General features: G+C 42.8%; 2 protein-coding genes across 3 annotated transcripts in view; both read right to left on the reverse strand.

Moving 5' to 3' along the window:
- ZDHHC8 (zDHHC palmitoyltransferase 8) overlaps nt 1-11,121 on the reverse strand; it is a 64,097-nt gene extending 52,976 nt beyond the window's left edge. Inside the window, exons 1-2 of the mRNA XM_007427747.3 lie at nt 10,958-11,121; nt 10,405-10,716 (exon numbers count right to left, since the gene is read on the reverse strand). Of these exons, the coding sequence (XP_007427809.1) occupies nt 10,405-10,508 (104 nt within the window). The 5' untranslated portion in view covers nt 10,509-10,716; nt 10,958-11,121. The remainder of the gene's footprint in view (nt 1-10,404; nt 10,717-10,957) is intronic.
- A 4,300-nt stretch (nt 11,122-15,421) lies between these two features.
- Nucleotides 15,422-23,763, reverse strand: RANBP1 (RAN binding protein 1). 2 transcript variants are annotated; one of them, XM_088135344.1, is made up of 6 exons: nt 23,570-23,763; nt 21,417-21,553; nt 20,822-20,979; nt 20,034-20,162; nt 19,291-19,356; nt 15,422-17,476 (listed from the first exon to the last, which is right to left on the reverse strand). In XM_088135344.1, exons 1-6 carry the CDS (start codon nt 23,582-23,584, stop codon nt 17,355-17,357), a joined length of 627 nt encoding a protein of 208 aa, XP_087991470.1. In that variant the 5' UTR covers nt 23,585-23,763; the 3' UTR covers nt 15,422-17,354. The 2 variants fall into 2 exon arrangements, with proteins under 2 accessions (XP_087991470.1, XP_087991469.1); XM_088135343.1 differs by having other exon boundaries at nt 15,422-17,479.
- Between the last annotated feature and the right edge of the window lie 16 nt (nt 23,764-23,779).

Raw genomic sequence — 23,779 nt, forward strand, 5'->3', positions numbered from 1 at the left:
CTGTCCTCCTGGATATACTATTCAAGGTTCTAATACCCCATAATCTTTTTAATCTTTCCTAGGATACTCCATTTCCTCCTCCTCTCCTGAAATTTTCCATTCTCCTTCCCCATCAGTCAAACGGCATTCCATGATAACAAAATATTGCTTTTTTTCTTCTTAAAGGTTTTTTTTTTAAAATACTTTCCAAAACCTTAGAGTTTTCCATTCCTGCTCTAACTCAGCTACATGTAATGCATTTCACAGGGTTGTTGTGGAGATAAAAACAGAAGGAGGAAAGCTAGTTCTTTGAGTCTTTTTATTAAAAAGGGTTGGGTAATGATAAAATATATCTATTTGTCCCCAGAGGAGGGAAGATATTTCAGGAATAGCAGGACATTCCTTGTAAAGGAACGGTGTGCAAATATTCATACATGACAATAAACATTAATACCACAATCTGATGAATTTCACAGAATGAAATTTAGGGGTTTCGGCACCGTTGAAGGAAGAGACACGCAACAGCATAATCAGGCATCGATCCTCATCCTAGTCCTTTTCCTCAAAGTCTTTTTTTCTTTTTTCCGGAGATGGATCCAAAATGTTTTGCTGCCTTGTTTTTTAAAGTTTGGATTGCATTTGTTTCCCCTGTGGTAAACATTATCCCACTGAATAATCATTCTGTCATTTTATTGGGGGGTGGGGGGAGACACATAAAGCCACAGGACTGCAACGGAAATGTGTGATGTAGAAGATGAAAACTCCCTCTAAAAGGGATGCAGCTTTTCTCTTTCAGATTTAAGAAGGGTCAAGGAACACATAAATCAGTATAACATTTCTTGCAGGAACTTGGGATGTGACAAGAACCTACTGAACCAGAAATTTAAAGAAAACACACAGACTGGATGTGAGGAGCCTTTTAGGTTCAGATTTCCTTAGCGAACTCATCTTCCGTTAGCCTCTTCTACTCCCTTAACCCAAGTTCTCCTGCCAAACTTATCTCTTCCCCTCTGCTTGCTTAAAAGCCTTTCTCCTTTTCTTTCTTCACGCTCGGCCCAAGTTTCCTGCTGCTTCGCTGATCCTTTTCAAATTCCCACTCCTTCATATTTTGATATTTATTCATGAAAGTGTGGCGGTGGTAATGAAATACCGCCCCTTTTTTTTGGCCCGATGAGCTTTCCAAGATGGTCATCAACGACGTAGGGATTAATGGAGAAAGCCAGAAACATGCATGAAAGCCACCATTTTTAAAAAGAAATATCAGTAAAAAATACAATAGCAGAAATAAGCCATACACGATAAAACACTGACTTCTTCCTCCTGCTCCTGTCGTGCATATCCTTATTTCTAATAACTTGAAAGCCAGTTTGATATAGCGGTTGGGGTGCTAGACTAGAAAGCAGGAGACGTGAGTTCCAGTTCTCCCTTAGGCATGAAAGCCGACTGGGTGGCTTTGGGCCAGTCCCTCTCTCTCAGTCCAACCGACCTCACAGGGTTGTTGCTGTGGGGAAAGTAGCAGGAGGGAGCATTATATATGCTTCCTTGAGCTGTACAAAATAAACATGGGTGATAGATCTAATAATACATAAAACTTTTCTTCCCAGTGCTTGTTTCAGCTCCCCATCAATAACAATCAATCAGAACTTTTTCCAACAAAGAGATTGTGGCCCCGGGGCCATCTTTCTGGCCTATTGTATGTAGTGCTGTAAATATCACAGTGAGGAATTACAGCAAGTTGGCAGTTGTTGTTGTTTTTTAAAGGGAGCTATTTTTCCAAACAGGAAAACTTTCCATACTTTGCTCTTCGACATCCAAATGCTGATGGAGTTTCAATTGCTCCACAGAAATATAATCAAAACCCTAAGATTTGTGGCTGCTGGCGACAGTCGCTCGCTCCAAATCTGCAATGGATCCTGTTCTAAACCCTGAAATTCTGCCTTGCAAAATCTGAAATCAATTGGTTGCTAAGCGTCCCGTCCCAAATGCAACCCCGTCTTCCCCATGAAGAAACTGCTAAAACCTAGGCGATTACTTCAGGCTCCTTAACACTGTGTAATCTTTGTGTTGTAAAAGATGAGTCATGTTGGTGAAAAAGCCACCAACGGATTGGGCGAGAAGATTACAAAGGTCCAGATCTTGAGATCATCCTCTTGAGGGGGCCACCGAAGTTTACGATGTAGTGGGAGAAAAGGAACTTCAGTAACATCAGATCAGCCTCAGCAGAAGAAGACAAATTCGTGTTTCAACAGGACAGCATTAAAGCGTGATTAAATCTTCAAGCCGCAGCTGGAAAAGGCTTGGTGATGACGCTGTTCTAATCATGGTCCTGGTTATTACCTTTGTGGGTGCCAAACAGGACAAGAAACTCTGGTGGGGCTGCTTGATCTGCTGCTAAATGGACCAGCAGTAAGAGGATAACCATTGGGGGGAGTGGAATGGAAATTGGAAAAGGAAATCTCTCCAGGGAATCACTTTGGTCAGAAAAGTTGGGTCCCAGGCATTTCAGTGAGCTGGCTTGTTGTTGAAAAGCGAGCATCTTTATAAACCGGCTAATGCAGAAATAATATTTCTTGGCCACCTCAAGGCTACGAGACTGGGAGGAATTCTGCTTTGTGACCTTCAGCTGGCGCAGAAATACAGGGAACCTGCATAAGAACATTTTACCAGCATTTCATTTCATGTCTTGCCTTCCAGGCACATCTCCAATTAACGAGGCTATACAAAGCCATCGGGTTCTGTCCTCTAAGAGGGGAAGATGCCCAACCTTGAAGCTGGCGGGTGGCTTGCAGCCACGCTCCATTTAAAAAGGAAAGACATGACTGCTTTTACATGATGGAAAACGGGAAATTAAAGTGCAGAAAGGGATCCTTTTAATTGTATTTAATTAGGCATTGAGTTTAATTCTCCTGCAATTCGATAAAGTTTTGTTGTCTCCTCCCCTGCTCGCCCCCTTTGTTTTACACCTTTTAAGGGTAGTTCTTGGGATACTGGGGAACCTTTCAAGGTAGGCCAGGTCAGGAAACAGATTCCACAAGGACCACTGAAACTCTACTTTTTTGTTACAGGGTATGATAACAGAATCTTGAAAGCCTGACAGAGTTTCTCTCCCCTCATTCCTATAGCAAAGAGCATCAAGGCAAGGCAATGTTGGGTTTTTTTCTCACCTCCTTCTCTCTTTTAAGGCTAAGATAGCCTTGACCTAACAGCTCTTGAATTCCTTCTTCAAGATTATGTCTGTATCTCCAACATAACCTCACACACTCCAAACGTAAGAGATCATCTTATCATCTGCCTTTGTCTCAATTGAAAAAAACCACCAAAGAAATATATTATTGGATGGATGGATGGATGGATGGATGGATGGATGGATGGATGGATGGATATCTTTTTACTCACTGCACGTCTTGTCTAATATTTTCTGCTCACCTTAAGCTGCCCCTAGATCAGTGTTTCCCAACCCTGGCAATTTCCAGGTGTGTAAACTTCAAATCCCAAAAATTCCACAGCCAGCATAGCCATTGATGAGAATTCTGGGAGTTGAAGTCTACACACCTGGAAGTTGCCAAGTTTGGGAAGCACTGCCCTAGATGTACAATATGACACAAGGTAACAGCTACCCCTTCCATACTGAAGTGGTTCAGTCCAGAAGAGTCTGTGCCATCAGAGAAGAACATCTGTGTTTCTTAAGTGTTGTCAGACTGGCACTTTTAGGAAGTCCAGCTGGTGTGACCAAAGGTGTAGAGCAGTGTTTCTCAACCTTGGCAACTTGAAGATGTGTGGACTTCAACTGCCAGCTATGCTGGCTGGGGAATTCTGGGAGTTGAAGCCCATACATCTTCAGGTTGCCAAGGTTGAGAAACAGTTGTGTAGAGGTTAAAGCATGTTAAGAGCTGTAGGCCATCCTACAGCGATAGTCTTTCCTGGACTGTGCTATTTCAGGTCACAAGAGGCAAAGGAGAAAATGTTTTGTGAATCAGCCAAGCTTCATTTTTTTACTTTATTAGGGCTTGTGTTAATGAACAGCGACTGTTTCAAAGTTACATGTCCAAAGATAAAATCTTTCCGATGAGCTTGGGTTTGGCATTGTAAACTTTGGATCTTCTGTTGACACAGCACTCTGTAATTTCAATTACAGGGCCTAACATAATTAGAGGTGCTGCTAATTAGTTTCAAAGAGAACAGCAACTGCTGTAAATACCCACCAGAAAATAGATCAAGAGAGCAAATGTTAGCTCTTGGAAAAGCAACCTTACTGATGGGGACAGTGGAGGAGGGAGGAATGACTGCAACTTCAGAGCCATCTGGTCAAATGAGATTGCTGTTGAGCAGAGGTAATGACAAGAAGCCAGACTGGAAACTGCAAGGAAGTAGATCCATCTTAGATCCATCCTAGACCACTGATCCTTTTACAATGAGATTTTAGTCCAGGTCAGATCAGCCAATGTGCAACTCAGCCCTGTTATGAAAAAGGGTAGTTAAATGTCGGGTCAAAGCTTGAACATAACCTTCATATATCAACTGTAAATTTTAAAAGAAATGACCAGGCCTATAGTTCTAAGCAGATCTAGGTTATGTCAGTGCCTGGTTAGGAGACTGCTTAAGAATCCCAATATACCATTTAGTGAACATGACTGGATAGATATGTAGCTATGAAGTTGGATTTGCAAATTCTCTTGGTCCCTCTTTGTACGTGTGCAGGTTCAACAGCAAAAGAAAGCTGTACAGATTTCCCTGATCTGCATATATTTCAGAGATGTGCTGACCTGAAAAACTTCTTTTGTACTGTTGTAATGTTGTGATTGCACAGCATAAGGGAGAAAGTCAGGAGGTCATCAAATCCAGAATAGGCTCAGAATCTGACAGTTGGATAACATGTGCTAATTTAAGAGTATCAGCGTCCCTGGAATGGGGAGATACCATCAGTGAACTTTATCAATGTGTTTCTCAGCAGCAGAATTGGTGAGGGACAACTTCCCACCATGTAAAATGGGATTTTCCAATGGAGGGTCATTTAGCCCTTCAAGGTACATCACGTCAAGTCATAGACAGAGCAGGGATTTCAGGAATGCTTGTGATTGTTGTAAGTTACAATAACCAAGTCTCGAAAGCTTATCTTAAATCTTCCCTGTTTAAGTACCACAAAGTCAAGTCCCTTTCTCAGGCTTTCTGTTTTCCCAGGGCTGAGCAACCACTTTCCTTCTCTTGTTTCTCAAGGCTAAGTTCCTCTACAGCAGTATTTCTCAACCTTAACAACTTTAGGATGGGTGGACTTCAACTCCCAGAATTCTCCAGCCAGCATGCTGGGAGTTGAAGTCCACGAATGCTGGCTGGGGAATTCTGGGAGTTGAAGTCCACCCATCTTAAAGTTGCTGAGGTTGAGAAACGCTGCTCTACAGCCTTGCAAGGGTCCCTTGGATTACGGCTCCCATTATCCCCCATCTACAGAAGTTAAAACAGAATGAGCTGGAAGGCACCCTTTCCCAGCAGTTCTTTCTGAGTTTTCCATTTGGCATCTCTGCTCACCCCACTCTTGTGTAATGTGCCCTGTGGTGGGCTGTTGGATTGCATTCCTAATTCTTGCCAAATGCACCTCTTGGTTGGCCTGTTATGCCACTGCTGGAGTGCACAAAGTAAGAGGGCAGGGTGTGGTCAGAAAAGTCAAGATGGTGCCACCATGGTGCCATCAATGCTCCATTTGGTTTTGGTACGGACACTGGAGCTTTGATTGCATCATGGCGGCTACCATCTTGATCTTTTTGACCACAGGCAGAGCTTTCCTTGCTCTTAATGTGGTGAGCATAGAATCATGCGTCAGTACCTATCAGTTGCTCAGGAAAGAGAAACACACGCCCAATTTCTCAGCAGAAACACTTCCGCTTGATATGGCCACCTAACTTACAGAGGAAAAAAAAATATTTTATTAAAATATACGGTCATAGAGCCAAAAGGAAAAAAAAAAGATGGACCAACAGAGCTTGGTTCTAAGGCATGAAGTGTACTGGCATTTTCAAGACTGGCAGCGTCATTTGAGAGAACCTTTTGAATTTTATTTATCTATTTATTTTTCTGCTAACCATCTTGCAGAAAGGGGGAAATGTCCTGAACAAGCAGACCCAAGGTGGCAGGTTAAAATTGATCTCTGCAACGAGAGCATGGGATTGATCACAATGCAAACAGCAATGTCTCTCAGCTTTTAAGCATTTTAGCTTCCCCTTTTCTGCATCGTAGGCCTGTATGGTTTGGCAGGAAGGAAAGGAGGAAGAATCTCCACTGGAGAATTTTCATATAAATGGCTTCTTCTATTTATAAATGGAATATTCCCAATATAGTTTAACAAGCACTGTCCAGCATACCAAAGAAGACAGCTTTGAATGCAGAAAAAAATGAAGCAAAGAGGCTGGGGGGGGGGGGGCTTATGTGAGAATTTTGGCCCTTCCCCTGATCATCAGCCTGCTATTTTGGCCCACCAAGGAAACCTTGGTCTCTGTTAGTTAGCGGGACAAGAAGAGAAGTCACCAGCAGCATAAATTATGCCTCTTCACAGCTGTAGCCAACGTCAAGAATAGCTTTCCTAAATTTAGTCATTTCAATTCTTTTGGGGGAGGGTTGGGGGGTATCTAGGGAAAATGCAGCCATTGTCATTCTCCTGACGGGTCTGTCAGGCATCGAAATTGGGAGCTGGCATATATATGAGGTTGGTTTGGGCTCCTCTCTGAGTTCTTGCAAGACTCTTTCATCCATACTATGGAAGGGAATTGAATTCATGGATGTTTGAGATGACTATATACAGTGTATTGGCATAAGAAGCTATCCAGGTCCATGAGTTCACTTCCATTTGAAAAACATCTGGCTATCTATATCTGTTGAGTCTCATATGGGACAAAATCAGTCCTATAGTGCCCGCCTCCTGGTTGTCAATGTAAACAAAGACACCAGACAGGATAAAATAGAGAAAAATAGAGAAATTCCCACCAAGAGAGGAGGTGGAAGTCATGTAAAACCCATATACAGAGACATGATATCATGTGGCATCTGTATCTCCCTTCTCTGAGAACTTAAAGGAAGGTAGACTGTATAGATCAATGTTCCTCAACCGTGGCAACTTAGAAGATGTGTGGACTTCAGCTTCCAGAATGTTCCAGGCTGGGGCATTCTGGGAGTTAAGTCCATACTGTACATCTTAAAGTTGCTGAAGTTGAGAAACACTAGTATAGACCATTCTGACAGATTTTAGCTAAAGGGGAGGTTTTCCCTCCTATGCTTTTCTTAATAAATCTCTCTTTCAGTTCAGCTGCAACAAATGTCTGTTAGCACTCACTGATAAATGGGCTGTTTAATTTTATTTATTTTATTTAGAACATTTATACAGACGCCCATCTTACGGACATCACTCTGGGCGGCTAACAGCATTCCACATGACAATGATATAATAAAACTTCTATAAACAAAGCAAAACCCACAATTAAAATAGTCCCCATAAATAAGCGAGGCATATACCAGACTCACAACAGCAGTCACACCCATATTGGGTTCCCCTAACATCCTGGCCCAGTGCTTGGGGGAAAAGCCAGATCTTCATGACCTTCCAGAACACCAAAAAGGTTGGGACCCTCCTGATCATGTGGGGAAGTTGTTCCATAGGGCAGGTGCTTTGACAGAGACTTGCTTACAGACTGCATCCAAGGCAACTTGGTTACGAGCATTTTTTTGTTTTGAGTAGGGCTGTGTGATACTTCAGCACTGTTTCAGGATTCATGGCTGAAGGGATTCAAGAACGTGGTTCCCCTCTATTCTTTGACGTGGGAGCATATTCACTCCAGCCAGCAAGTCTGTAGCTGGTGGTTCTTGTGGTTTCCTGAACTTAGACCAACACTAAGGGCTTAACTCATGCTAAGCCATCAATCTATGTTTTCCATGTCATAATAGCTGGGTCACCCCTTAAGCCAAGGCCAAACAAATCACATGTTGGCCTAGTATCGCGTACAATCCCAGCCAAAGTGTTTTCTATTAGTATATGGTCCATACATGGCTTTGGGAAAGTTCTCCCCATAGAACCCTAGAGTTAGATGGGTCTCCAGAGCGTGCCTAGCTCAAACCTTGGCCTCCAATCAGCTTCTGATTGAAGATTTGAACTGAGAGCCTTTACTGATTATGGCCTTCACTGCTAAACTGGAATTCCCATTAAGAAGACTATCCTACCGGTTGCACAAGATCTCCTCTTGTGTAACTCAAAAGCATCAGAGCCACTCAGCAGAGACCTCAGCCACAAAGAAAACCTTGCACGAAAATATGGACACATAGATTCCCAAGGAGTGAAAGGAATGCCTCGTTTTCAGAAAAGTAGTCCCTGGAAAAACCATGACTGGAGCAAGGATAATTGTTTCAAGTAAAAAGAAGCTACAAAGTATGCTGTATATGAATATTGACCCCCACGTTTTTAAACACAGGTCTTAAACTTTTCTTCCATTGCAAGGAAGGAAAAACAAATTTGTAACTTGGCTACAATTTGCAACGTGTAGATGACTGCTTCTGGTTCATATAGCTATTCCTCTAAAAATATTTATTACTTTTATTTTAAAGAGCTGGGACAATCCGTTTCAGCTGAAGTGAAGAATGCAATTGACCAAGGAACAAATCATTACCAAGTGTCAGGAAAGGAAAGGAAAGGAAAGGAAAGGAAAGGAAAGGAAAGGAAAGGAAAGGAAAGGAAAGGAAAGGAGAGGAGAGGAGAGGAGAGGAGAGGAGAGGAGAGGAGAGGAGAGGAAAGGAAAGGAAAGGAAAGGAAAGGAAAGGAATCTAGAACTCTCAATTAAAAAACCAAAGGTGGGGGGGGGGGAATCTTCACCTACAACAACATTTCATTATGGAAGCCACCAGTGAAAACACCCTCATTGGTCCTTTTGATTATCCAAGAATATTTTCCTGACACAAGAGCCTAAATCTACTAAACATCCTTTTTTCTAGTGCTCTGTCACTGAAAATTAGAGTGAAGGCAAGGCATTAAAACTGGACAGAGAGGGTAGGAAAAGAGTACAGTCTTTCAATTGCCTGTTACCAATCTTTCAAATCCCCCAGAAAGCTCAGCCTGAGTTCTTCAACAGCACTTTCCATTCAATCATTGCCACCCAGGACAAATCTAGGCCATTTTTGCCAGACACAAACACGCTAAAAACCCATTAAATGAGTGGAGATAGCTAGCATTTATCTCTCTAGCTGACATTCCATTTTAGTATCAAGTTACAAGGGCTTCAAAAGGCATTAGAAATTGGTCTGGAGTGTCCACGAATGTACAGTGCAGCCCAAATCAAGGAAAATCAAGACTTCCAGCTCAGATCAAGTAAAAACAAAAGCACTGCATATAAGAAGGGAATAAACAGCATCTCCGCACCCCACCCCAGCTCCCCTTCGAATTATCTGAACGTTATTGTTTCATGGGGAACATTACAGGAGTTCTAAACAAATCCAGGCAGAAGGTGCTATTTTATTGCTAAAATGGAAGTTCCAACCCACGTTTTGAAATCAAAAACTATGGAAAGGATCTTTCCTTTCCGTGGCCAACGCGCACCCACCAACTCATGACTGCATCATTTCTTTAAGACTCCAGTTCAAGTTTGAAATCAAGATGGGGAAGAGAACCTGGACTGTCTGGGGGTTTCCAAGACAGAACTAAACTTCTCCACCGTGAAAACTGTTATGGCTGATACTATTGATCAGAAGAAAGCAATTCTGCCAAGCTGTTTGTGCCTTGAGATCCTGGAAAAATGAAACCCCTCCCGGTCTCGTAAAGGATTTTCTCCCCAACCTGACCAGAAATTTGCTGCGAAAGGATGGGGTAGAAGGAAAAAAGGAAAAAAGGAATAGGTGGCTGGGGTGGGGGAAATAATCAAGATCTGGAAGCCTTTTTGCTCGAGGGCCTGCAAGGTAAATGACGACCAGACTGGCAGAGCATAACGAACCGAACAGAGAGGCTTCATTTTGCGACTCAGCTGCACCCAAGCTTTTGCACTTCCCAGAAGGCTGTTTACTTAAAATATATGTCAACACCCTCCTTCCCCCCCCCCCAAACAAAAGCTGGAGGTTGGCGAGAAATGGACAACGCCGATTCATGGTGGTTGTTTTTTTAAAGGCCAGCAAAATAATTCTCGGAGAGAAATTATCTATGTGCCAGAGAACCCTACAATTTCGAAAAACCCTCTCCCCCCCCCGCCCGCTTGAGCATCAGTCCCAACAGAGAAACCTGCACCGCATCTAAGCATGGATTTGCTTTTCCTTTTCAATCTTCCTCCCCCAAGAGCAATCCAGTTCTGCTGGCAGATCACCAGCCCCACATCCCAGAGGGTCAGAAACCTCCATCGCTAGCCGTGATTTTTTTTAAAAAATTTTTAAGGGGGGGGGGAGGAGAAAAAAGACCTGCAACAGACTTACGTGAATACGAAAAAGAGCGAAGTTGATCCCACTAATAAGGCAGCTGCAGTAGAGACGGGAATGTATTTCGTGGGTTTAAATCTTTTTCCAATACAGCTGGGCATCCTGTGTATTATACATCACTGTGCGTTAATCCATAGGTCCAAGAGGCACTAGGGAGCCGAGAGTCAGTCAGAGAGAGAGACAGAGAGAGAGAGAGAGAGAGAGAGGACTAGGGCGTGGGGGAAGCCCCGAGATGAAGGTCTTGCACTGCAGCGAGATCAGGCAGGGGAGGGGGAAAGGGGTAGGAAGAAGAGGAAAAAAAGGGGGGAACTGAGACAGAAAGGGGGAGGGAGAGAAAGAGAGAGGAAAAAAAAAAGAGGGATGGGTAACAGCTGACCTCTTTTGCACAGGAAACTCAACCCACAGAGGCCAGCCCACTCAGCTGTCAACCAACCCCTTAAGGTAGCACTGCAGAGAGATGTTGGCCGCGGCGGCGGCAATAGATTTAGGAACCAGCATTAGGAAAGAGGAAGGTTATGGCTTGCGTGAAGCTCATCATATTCTTCCTCACCTCCCAGCCCCAAAGGCTGGCTCTCCCGCAGCTGATCTGCAGGATTCCCTCCCCACACCGGTTCCATCTCCTTTTCCAGATCAGGTCCTTCAGGCTTCACATCCCAATGCATCCCTGCGTGCCGGCTGGCCAGGATGTTCAGAGGCAGAGCAAGCTACGCCAAGCCGAGATGGGAGGAGGGCAAGGCGGCAAGGGGAAATGGATACCGGCTTTGCTGTGAAAGTTTTTGGAGGGGGAGGGAGGAGATTCGCCTTGGAATGTGGACATTCTTCCAAAGGGTGAGGTTCTGAGTCCTCTCTAAGGGCCAGCAATGAGTCAAGAAGCAAAGCAGGAGGAACATAGCAGCTCCACCATGTCCAGCTTGCCAAAGGTGGAATTCTGGAGAACTCAAAACCTTGCACGCTCTCCGATGCCACGTTGGTTCTCATCAGAAGTATTACCCACTTTGGGTGAAAATTTGGAACGTCTTTTGTACCAACTCAGCTACCATTGCTGCTTTTTATATGTAGTTACCTCCCCTCCCCCAACTTTGTGCTCTCCATGTGCTACAACTCCCATAATTGTTGAGAGGTGGGGTATAAATTTTACATATAAATGACTGAAGTAATTCATATTCACTAGGCCTTTTTGGAAGATCCGATTGGCTTTGTAAGGTTTATTAATAACCCCAACCTCAAAGAAGATTGGGCACTCTGTAAAGTTGCTCAACCATCATTTTAATCCCGTGGACGTTCACCAGAGCAAGGGAAAGATCATCTAAGAACGTTGAAGTGTCATCCACCATCTCTAAAAGAGTTTAATATTTATAATAAATGTTTTCAAATGAGTGCATAGGATATAATGAAAAAAAAATCCTTTTACTAGCTTCCTGCAAGTTTTTGGCAGCATTATATAAACCATAAGCCATGGTTTACATTCCACAAAGGCTAAGCTTCCCCCAGTGTATGCCATAAACAAGCCATGATGAAAGCTTTGGGCCACGGGGGAATGAACCCAACCTCTCTCTTGCTTTGTATTTAAGTGCTTCCTCCTTTCTGTATTCTGGGAAAATCTTAGTCTTCTCTTTTACGGGTGGCACCTTTTGGCTTCAGCCTCACAATTCCAGGAAATCTCAAATCTGAAATAAAAGTATAGCGGATTGCTTGATTGTTGGGTGAGTGCATGCACAAACTACCTTGTGTATAAACGCTGATATATAAATAGCACAACTGAATTATGCAGCACGCAGGATGGAGCTAGCAACCGAGACCAGTACTGTAGTCTACAGAAGGCTGGATTTCACAATAACCGTAATTTCTTCCCACTCTTAGCTCCAAGGAGTTGCAGGGGAAGGGAGGCCCAGTTCTGTTCTGGGCTGCAGCTTCAGAGTAGGCTGAGCCTACAACTTTCCTTGTCCACGCTGTCCTCCTGGTTGCGTGCCATGGAACAGGGTGGGAGTGGAAGAGACAGGCACCTGCCTTTAATTAGCTCAGTCAGAAATTTGAGGAATTCCAGTGCATCCATAATAAACAAAAACAGATTATTATTTTTTTGGCATCAACTCTAACCATTGTTGCAAAATACAGTCATACATCTCATTTCAAATGCATCTGAACTTTTTTTTGTTCTTTCTCGGATGGAACTGGAAGGTTTAGCTGTTGGTTGCATTTTAGTGTTGTCACTTCTCTGAAATCTTCCCACAGGAAGTCAATCTGTGAACCGCATCAGCTTCCGAAGTCCTTTTCTATTGTTTATCCACAGGAAGGTAGGGAAGAAAGCCACTATGAGCAAGCTCAGAACGAGCCAGGTTGCACCAGCTTCTCCCCACACCCACCTCACAGATGTTTTATGCCTGCACACACACACACACAAATATGTGTGAGACTTTTGCATAATCCACAGGCAATCTTTCACCCATGACGCCAGCAGCCGGTGCTTTGCTCTGGAGATGATTTTTGTCGATTCTGTGGTAGCAAATCTGATGGAACCAAGGGTGGTGTCTAGGGACAGACTAATGACCCCATCCCCAAACTTGGTTTGATTGCAAAGGCCTACTATACAATTAGTACAAATTTCAGGCAAAAGCATGGAACAAAGAGAGACTCAAACTGCAGCTCTCCCATCAGATTTCTTAAATTCCCATCCCTGCCACCTTTTTTTGGAGACCACCTTTCAACATTCCAAGTCTACAAGCACCCAGAAGGCCCCTGGGGTGACTTCCCCGGGCTTAGAAGGGAAGGGACAATTCAGTACAGAGCAGCAGGAAATCCCAGGCTGTTAGGTGGATGGGGAAGTCAAAAAGCACCCAAGATGATGGCCATGGTGAGGCTTTTCTCTACTTGCCAGGACAAAGAAGTCACTAGGAGTCAAGCGTGAGTTAAGGACTTTCCTCTATAAATCAATCATATGATACAGCACCACTGGTGGGGGCTTAGCTAAGCAATGCAGGTTCTCACTCATCCATCCATTTAATTTCATACAACTGAAAAGTTAGGTCAACAACTTTGAGTACTAGTGGTAATGTTAAAGTTGTTGCCAACTTGGTGGGTCCGTTTCTCAAGTCAGACATGTACGTGAGATCCAACCCTGTCAACCTACCTGACCTTGTTGAGTAAAAGACGGTTGTCCTCTAGAACAGCTTTATCTATTTTGCCCAGGACCTCAGAGAGATAGGAAAGTTCTTCAGCTGAAGATGATGGGGACTACATTTATGACTTGGCTACAACACCTTCAGAAGTTGAAGTAATCTAAATGTCTTGAGTTGAACATTTGGTAAAACCATGTTTTCAATGTTATACTTTCATTGTCATGTTCTCCTCCGCTTCCATAATGACCCATTTTGTTTCCCCAACAGCAGTTTCTCTGGGATTAAGTCAGTGGGCAAATTTAGTTGCCAATACAAAGTTATTGTGGAAAACACAGCTTGCAAAGAATATGAGCACAAAACCATTTTGATGCAACCACACGCACTACTTTATCAAATGCCTTAATATTTTGTTTTCACCTAAGAGGACCTAGTTGTGAAGACCTAGTAAGAAATTGTCATATATTACCATCAGGTTTTTAGCACAAATATGTCTATTACATCTTGTAACATGTGTATCTTACATAAGATACATTCATACATTCAGATTTTTACCAAGGAGTTTTGTAGCATTTATTGTCCAAATCTTATTTTACTACAATGCAGAGAGATGAATTATTCATCATGGCTTCAAATAGCATTATGTGGTTACGATTTAAGGAACATTTATCACTGGAGTGAAACTTAAAACTACTTCTGCAGTTAAGTGGAGGCATCAAATCCAACTGATTTTTTTCCTTACTGATGTCTATATATTGTATTTATGTTGCAAGGCAGTTTCCAAACCATCCATTAGTATTATTTTGCTATTACTGTGTACAGTATTAAGCCATTCTCCAAATTCATCTCAGGAGTCCTGCTAGGAAGGTGAAAGTGTTCTAGAGGTTTGTGCGTGCATGTATGTGTGTGTGCGCGCACACCTCCAAGTCAGTGTTGACTCCTTGCAACTGCCTGGAGAAGACCCTGCAGTTTTCTTGGCAAGGTTTTTTAGAAGTGGTTTGTCGTTGCCTGTTTCCTAGGCTGAGAGAGAGGGACTGGCCCAAGGTCACCCAGTTGCTTTGTGCCTAAGGCAGGACTAGAACTCGCAGTCTCCGAGCTTCTAGCCTGCTACCTTAATCACCACACCAAATCTGGCTCTCCCTAGAGGTTTATGGAACTGCAAATTATAAAAACTGCAGCTTTATTTATACAAGTCAACTGGCCCACTACGAGAGAACACATTTAAACAGAGGCTTGCTGCAGTGTATTCCGTGATATCGATTTAATAAGACAAAGCACAGCTTCAAGCTGCAGTAACTCAGATACCAATCCAATTTCCAATTAAAATAAGATTGCACATACTTCTTTTGTAGTATCTTACTTTATGCTCCTGTTCCTTTTCGCAGCATAGTTGAAACTTTTTTTCTTTAAATAAAGTTAAACAAACACTACATAAATCCTGTCGGCTTCACTTCAGTTTTTGAACATGTTTCCACCATAACAAGCACAGAGAAGGGGCCTTGGAGAAGCACACACAAGCTCTGGATTTTACAAAGGGAGTGTTTAGACTACCTGCATAGTACGTTTACACACTGCAACAAGGATGCATTTGTTCCCTTTCTCTCCCTGTGCCCCCAACCCAAGTGATATATGAGGAGGTGCACTAAAGGTTAACGTTCAACAGATGCTCTTTGCACATGATTAGCTTTTTATGTTCCAAAAATTACAATATAGGAGTCAAGCCACTAAATAGTTGTAAACAGCTTCATGGGAAGGCCAGGAGTGATAACCCACACAAAGATGATCCAGGGACCATGCAATTCAAAGGTTCTAAGAGCTGAAAACACAACACGCAGATTGTGGTTTCCTCCCCCTCTTACTTCCGCAACATTTGCTGTTTCAAGAACTAAGCAAAACAAAAATAAGGATGAAGTTTAAATTTATTTCAAAGTTAGCTTGGTGAACAGTGCCTCTTTTTGACAACTTAAAACCAAAATCCATTTATAGTGATTTTAATCTGAAAATAGAGTTCAATGCCCTTTTACCTTACTGTTGAATATACTGACACATCCTTGGGACCAGTTGAGGTATTTCTGCATCTCCCTACCCTCGCAGTCTTGCCTTGCTCAGAGTATAGTAATGCAAAAAACACTACAGGAAGAAACAAATACGTCCATAAAAATGTAATGATTGGCACGAAAGAGAGAGGAGAATCAAGGAAATACTTAAAAATTCCAGAGAAAGGTCAAGGATGAGTTCAAAATGTATTACATGACAGTTCTGCTGTTTAACTGAACAAGGAAAGCTTTTAATAATAATAATTAAAAAAAGCCCGCTGTGCATACCATTTCAAGCAAGAGGAAAAGGAATGTTTTAGAGTCACACTCTCAACATAACAGTATAGGCTGTCATGGGGAAGTTGGATCTTTAAAGACACTGCATCAGGCCTTCTCAACGTATATGTATGACAGATAACTTGCATTACGTTTGGGGAGAATTGTAGAGTCAAGAGAAATAGGTCAAAGAGAGACTCACACTAAGACAGGTTGCAGTACATATACACACTGAGGAAGCCTGAGTTATATGTAAAAAAACCCTCTCTTTTCCTCCATTTCTGAGGACCAATTATAATCCACTTTGCCATGAGAACTGCCAAGTGACAATATACTTTGTTGGGTGAGCATAATCTGTGTATATGGACGCAGGAGCTCATCATACAAATATTTTTGGTCTCTGGTGAAGATTAAATACGACCTGTGCTGTGAATGTTAACAGAATAATCTTTCAAGTATCAGTGGCAATGAGGAGGGAGCCCACTGTGAAACATTTGTTACCCAAAAGTTTATTGTTAGACAAGTGAACCACGTCCTCAACTAATGGACGCAAATTCAAGCACTGGTGCTTTTTCTCACGTGGTGTTAAGAAATGTGGTTTTCTCACAACCAAAAGTTATCTTTAAAAAGGTGATTTTGCCCCTATTTCCCCAGAAAGCACTATGAAAATGTTATATCAAGACAGTAAAGTAACAGAAAATGTATTACATGTCTTAATACCTAAATGGTGAGTTTATACTGAAAATTTTAAAGATAGCCAGACAGAAGAACTGGACTTTTGTCCCACCTACACAGAAGAGCCTGTAAAGATTTGCAGGTAAGGTTTTTGCTCTGCAGAGAAAGGCTTTCGAAGCAGTTTTAAAAGTTGCATCACTGAACATCTCTCAATTTCTGCTGCAATTGAAAACATATATTCTGCCTTGCTGCATCACCACATTTGACCAAAAGGAACCACAGTATTTTGAAATACATAACAGGCCATTGTGGGATGACATTAGATTCTAAGGGACATGCCGTTTTCTTTAATAAAGCTGCACAAGGACACTCAAGGTCACTCAAACCCCAAATACAAGAAAAGGAACCTTAGCATAAAATTTCTTGTTTCAGTCATTACAACGTTCAGCCACAACGCATAAGAAACATCTTCATTACTCTTTTTCTATTGGTATAATTCAGTTACACTATACCTCACCTAAAATACGCACCCAAACATATAACCCAAGGTAAAAATGGCAGCCATACGTCTGAAGTATATAGAAAACCCTGTCCTTTTCATACCATTTCCAAAGCTTTATTTATTCACTCTCTTGGATGACTATAAATAAGTATTTCCACTATGGAAAAGAAAGTTTAGCACAGTACATTTTCATGACTGGGGAATGGAATTTTTCTGAAGAACTCTTCCAAAAGGGCAAAAGTTTAGAAAAAAAATTGAACATCAGAATACAGTTCTTTATAAAGTCCCTTGTAAAAATTAAGAAAAAAAAAATAAGAAAAAGGAAAACACAAGGCCCAAAATGATTTATTGCTTTTCTTCAGTTTTTTCCTTGACTTCTTTCTTGTCCAATTCTTTGCTCTCTTCCTTTACAGAAAGGTCTTCTAATTTTTCAGCAATTTTATCAGCGCTATCGTTTTTGTCTGTTTCTGCTAAAAGATGTCGGTGTAGACCGTTAGCATTTAATAGGCATTAACGGGAAACAATGTTATGGAATGCAGCAGGAAAACATAGTCTTTTTAATAATGCACTACTGAGTTTGAACTGCAGATATATAGATATGCAAGGAACTGAATATAACATTAGAACTTTTTGCTACGTTTGATATGGTATTTTTTTAAAAATGGTTCAAATGTATACATAAACAAAGAAAATCACTTTCCAATTTGCTTTGCCTGAAGATCTAAGAAGAATTACTTGAAAGCGCAGCATATTCACAGGTTTAACAATAAGAACCTGTTAAGAATTAAATGTGATGTGCCAAGACAATTGAAACAGACATCCACAAGGAAGGAAATGTTCATATTATCCTGGACTGCTACTCTAGCAGACTTAAAAAGCACTGTGACTGACTATCACAGTCACGCACAGAGTGAGCCTGCCAAAACAATGAAAATAATAAAAAACCTACTGATCAGAATATTGTGGGTCTCAACATCTCAGAATTATTAAGATGAGACTGCCAAAATACTGCTTCAATGATCTTTCAGCCATCAGGCTCCTAGACCCCAAACAATCACTCCAGCTTCCTACCACATCTGATCAGATGGCAAATCATTCCATCCATTATAGCTAAAGATCACCGGTTACAGAAATACCATGTTGGGTGATATCCTTCTGACTGCTTATACAATTTGGCTGGTGATACTGGAAGATTTTCATAGCCAAAGATGGGCTATAAATAATGAAAGATAACTGAGATCAAGTACTGATCTTCCCCAAGGCAGATTTTGAATGTATTTCCCACAACTAAACATGAAAGAATTTGTGATCAATGCTGAAAGCATCCCATTATTTCTTTTCCAATAAGGCAGAAGTAAAACCAGACATTGGCACAAAGTTGGCATTAAATGGCAGAGGAGGAAGGGGGAAAGATAAATTTTCTCCTTCCATGAAAAGGTCTTATAAAGAGGGCTGGTTACATCTTTAATGGTGAGAACGAGATTCAACAGAGAGATCAATTATGTTAGAAAGACTTCTAGAATGCTAGAAAAGGGAGTTGCTTCTACTGAAAAATGTCTATGTTGTTATAGCTAGAAAGGCTGCATCAAGAAAAACCTTTATTTTAGTGTGTGTGTGTGTGTGTGTATGTGTGTGTGTGTGTGTGTATAGTTACTGAGAAACAAGTCTCCTGTGAATATTCTAAATGCAGGTGTTGTTCCTTGCAAGAGTAACCTGGATTACTGTGGAAAAAACTTTTCAATCTGATTTATGTCTAAACGAATTTTGTGACTAACTGGGATGATACCCTAGGGAAAATTAAAATGGGAAGCTTAATTCTGTAAGACGCTGATATACTGCCTAAGATGAAATTAATTTGGTTTAAGCTTTTCCAGAAATATCGGTCCTTCTCTATTTTTCACTTTAAAGTTATCAACATTTAAAGCTGTAGCAGGTATTTTTAAAGGTTCCACTTTTTAATAATTGCTAAGCATGATCAAAGCAGTCTAAATGTTATAGGATCAGGGCAGAAAAATAGCTTCAATTTTATGCCTTTACAGTTGACTCTATTGAGATCAATGGAATGCACAATACTCATGACCAAATCAAATGCGCTATTTTCAATACACCTACTCTAAGTAACACCAAACCTATATACACCTCACAGACTTATGTAAAATATTTGGTGCAAATTTTACATTTTCCCTACTGGTCTGACTGGCCAGGGACTTTTGCAGAAACACTTCAGATCTCTTGATGGTAGTATTCCTTTGTCAGAAATAAACTAACACAAACATCTTACCTTTCTTCCCCTTTTTATCAACTTCACTCCTACATTCTTCAAATTTTGCTTTGAATTTCTGTGCGTCTATTTTAAAGAAGCAAAGTATCATAAATATGTTGCATTGGATCTAAACACTTAGCAAACAACTCAAAACATCTAGAAAAACACACACTTCATAGCCAGAGGCTACAATCTGCACATAACTGTATGCAGGGGATAACATTTCAGCCAAATTTCACCTTCCAGAAGCCAGCTGCCATTTTGAGAGAAAAATAATTACCTGAGCAAAGAATTAAAACAAGCAGTGGTGAGGTCATTACCAGCATTAGAGAACAGGGGGATAATTTCCATAAAACCAAAATTGTTAATTGGTGTACCAGGAGAGGCTATATTAGTGGCCACTTGAGGTCACTATCATCTAATACTAGACAGAAACTGCACGTACTTCATTCAGCAGAAAAAGGGAGCTTTGTAACTCTACAGGGTGAGGCCTGAGAAGCAACTGTCCAAATCCATGTTTGTTTCATGACTTTGCAAAGATCTGAGATACATTACACCATCTATAGTCCTCTAATAGACTGGACCACATCCTTTCTGGCTTAAAAATTTGAGTTGCTTCTCCTCCCAGCCCAATGAACAAATTAATGGATATTAGCAGAGAGCAGCCTCCTCAACATGAGGTTTCCCCATCATTCCCAAACAACAAGGAGGGGGACATCAATTTTAAAAGAAGTCTTGCTTCCCCAAAACAAGTAACTTACTTTCTGCATTTAAAAACCGAATTGCCAGAAGTTCTGGTTTAGGACTCTCGTCTGCAAAATCAGCATGTGTATTCCACACCCAGGCCCTGTCACTGCCAGCGTTGGGCTTCAACTCCATTAAAGGTGTTACTAGAAGCGGGGGGGAGTAGGAGTTAGGCACAGGTAATACAACAAGGTAATACAAACCATCAAGCCGTTATTCATTTCTTATAAGCAGCTTATAAGGCTGTTAAGAACCAGCATGGAAGATCAAGTCTATCTAAAAAAGAACGAATGGGCAATTATCTATTATTCGTAATTAAAATTGTATTTCAGAATGCTACTGCTGCTGTCCACAGCTTGTTTAACAAAGCTTCTAACAATGCAGCTTGTAACTCCAAATATAATAAATGGCCCCTGCACAGTTTCCCTAGAATTGCTGAACTGAAGGAAGCTAGACTGCTATTAGTTTGACCCTGGGCAGGGTTTGTCTGTCTCCTGTACTGCAGAATTCACTTTGCTTGTTTCAGTCAACTTGTATGTCTTCTCTGCCTGCAACGCCATGATCTGAACTTGATGGCTGAAGGACAGACAGATGTACCTGCACGGCTTTGACTAAACAGATGGCACTGGATCATACCATTGTTTGACATTCTGCACATTTTAATTATGCTTGAGAATGAGCCTCATGCTATCTAGAACAATCTATGAGCACCGGCGTTTTATCTTAACTGCTAATATTCACTCTGTCATTATGATACCAACATATATAGGAATCTTAACTAGGAGAAAAGTACCAAATTACATACTGTAATGATTAGCACAGATTTTTAGAGTTTTATCTCTCCTCATTAAGAGGCGAATGGTCCCCTTTTCTTTGTGCTTCAGGAGTTTTACATCACCAGTACCACGTTCTTTCCATTCCGGAAGGTCATTTTCTGATGCAAATCGGAAAAGCTTTGCCCGCCTTCATGAGAAAAAAAATGCAAACAAAAGAGGACAAATTAATGTGGCAAAGAATATGTCAGATATTATATTGAATTAGGAGCTTTTAGCATCTTAGGGAGGGAACTTTTCCCTCCATGAGATAACTAATTTTTCCACCAAGTTCTCAACAGACAGCACAAGCTTGAAAGTTATAAATTAATAAAAACTTCTCAAGAAGCTTCTCTGAAACAAAATGCTCTTAAAATCTATTTTCTGGATGGCTAAATCAGTTGCAGTCAGTTACAGTCATTACAATTTCGAATAGAGTTTAAACAACCCGTCCAGTTAAGCCTGCATGTTACAGCATTTCCCACCACAACTGGAGTTCAGTCTTATACCTAAAAGTGTACTCTTACGCTTTCTGAAAGTTAAAGAGATTCTGTTAATTTAATTGCTGAAAGCTTGGCTTGTACTTACATCTTGAAGAGTTCTTCCTCATCTTCCTCAAGAGTTTTGATCTCTTGCTCCGGAAGAGAAACTATGGGCTCAAACTGTGGATCGTGGTTAGAATCATCTGCATTGTCAGCTGCGGAGTCATGCTCCTCGTGTGCATCCTGTGGAGTTAGATGAAAAAGCTTTATATGTATTAAAGGCTTATTAGAGAAGATCATTTTAAAGAGTTAAGATAGAAATTCTCATGAACACACCCATCTGCCCTTCATTAGAAAGTTAATCTAAACCTATTTCACTCTGAAAAAATAGTAGCTTATTATGGCAGTCAATATAACTACAAAAGAACAGCCTGAGTTCAAAACTATCACAGAAGCAAGCAGAAACCTCCAAGTCATGTTCTTTTAATTACATTATCTGCCACTTCTAAACTTCAGAAAAAGCGAGTGCAAATGTGTAACCGCCTCCAAATACAGGTGCCAAGGGCCAATCTACAGTTTCTTCCCTTTCATAAAGCATGCATGATGCTCAAATGACATCCAACCATAGTAAAATACGCTCTAATCAGGCTGGTGAACATTCTCCCTTCTCCTCTTGGATTCCAAAACCAAGCTATGTATTTGTGAATATGTATGACAAATAATAATAATGATGATGTCTTAAGAATAACTTTCAGCATCAGAAGGCGAGGAAGGAACCCTGGCAGAGACTGTAGAAATGAGTATAAAAATGCCAATAAAAGAAGGATGTTAACCTGTCACAAAGAACTGAGGCGTTACTCCAGAGTCTTTCACAGTGGGCAGCATAAAAATAAAGTAAATAAACAAATTGTGTATTTTCTTGTTTTCTACTTTAAGCAGCTGTTAAAAACTAAGAACGAGAACTTTGCAACTAGAATTTGATGGCTACTAAATAAATGAGGATTTTAAAATCTGAAGGAGGAGGTCAACTCTCCAAAATCAAACCTTACCTGTATTTTATTTTGTACTACAGGGGAAAAAAAAAAGACCATGAAACAAACAACGATGCCAAAGCAGACTTTCACCCATTGGACCCAGAAAGCCCAAAGACATCTGCCGCTTTCTTAAATTTCCATTCATGGAACCTGATGCCTTTTAAGGGATTCACTGCTGTTAGCTTAGCTGTTAGCTTCACGGACCACTCAAAGGGTGGTCTGGGGACCCCTGGGGTCCCTGAGACCTTTCAGGGGGCCTGTGAAGTCAAATAAGCAAACCCTTTAACATTTCCCGGTTTTAATTTCTAATTCGGTACACATCGATAGCTCTAACGCCGATCCACCAAAGCTCGTTGGGGTCGCCCATCGTTTTTAAGGCGGCCGAGGGGTCCCGAGACCAGAGCGCTTTGAGAACTGACAGGGACTGTCTGCGTACAAAGTCGAACCAGGCAAAACGCGCCCGGGGCAGGCGGCGGCCAAGGGCTGGGTCCTCGCTGGAGGCCACCAGGAAAGCGCTGGGGCCGTACGGGGAAGGGTCCCCGGACCGCAACGGAGCCGCCACCACCCGCGGGCGTCGCTCTTGGGCTCCTACGACGGTCGCCCTGAGAGCCTGCCGGGGAAGGGGCGCCTCCCCCGGTCAGCAGCCCCCTCTTCTCCCGGGGGAAAGGAGGGCCCGAGAGAAAACGAGCCCGGAAGGCTAGGCTGGGGGGCCGCGCGTCGGGCGCAAAGCACGCAGCCCCGGGAGGCCAGAGCCCCAGCAAGCGATGGGCTCCGGGCCTTTCCAGCCGCTTCCGCCCGGCGGGGCCGCGAATCCCGCCTGGCCGCGAGGGGCGGCGGAGCACGTGGGCCGCTCTTCTTCCTCCTCCGGCGCCGCCGCCGCTCAAGGCGGGAGGGGAAGAGCGGAGCACGAGGCCGCGTCCCTCCCGCCGGGACTCCAACTCCCAGAAGCCCCGGCCGCACGCGGCGCGGCCGGGAATGCCGGGAAATGAAGTCCCGGACGGCGTTCCCGGCCCGGGCGCGGAGGGGGCGCTTCCCCGCGGGAAGGGGGAAGAGGAGCGGCGCGCGCGGCGGACGTTGCCCCCACGGCCCGCCGGGACGCGAAGGCACGGCGCGGCGGGCGGCGCCGGGGAGGGAGTGAGGGCTCGCGGGCCGCCCCGCGCCTGAGGGGCCTGGCGGCGGGGCGCCGTTCGGCCGCTCCTGGCCCGCTTTGTCCGGCTCGCCTCACCTTCGTCTCTGCCATGGTGGGGCTGGCGCGGCTCCCGCCTGCCCGTCGAGCCCGCTCCCCGTCGCCTCGCGGCTTCCCGCCTCCGCTGTCCGCTCCCGCCGCCGGCGCCGCCGCGAGCTCGGTCCCTGCGCCGCGCCGCTCTGACTCCGCCCCCGCCGCTGCGGCCACGCCCCCGCGGCCCGCGCGCCGCCGCCGCAAGGGCTGACGGGA

This window comes from Python bivittatus, unplaced genomic scaffold, assembly GCF_059951505.1.
Source record: "Python bivittatus isolate LINGU-HERP-01145 unplaced genomic scaffold, Pbiv_v1 ctg000100_np1212, whole genome shotgun sequence".
Lineage (NCBI taxonomy): Eukaryota > Metazoa > Chordata > Lepidosauria > Squamata > Pythonidae > Python > Python bivittatus.

Coding starts and splice junctions, on each gene's coding strand:
- RANBP1 (XM_088135343.1), bottom strand. Junction 20,980..21,416: donor GAGGAAGAACTCTTCAAGAT/GTAAGTACAAGC, acceptor TTTCTCATGAAG/GCGGGCAAAGCTTTTCCGAT. Junction 20,163..20,821: donor AATCTGTGCTAATCATTACA/GTATGTAATTTG, acceptor CCCCGCTTCTAG/TAACACCTTTAATGGAGTTG.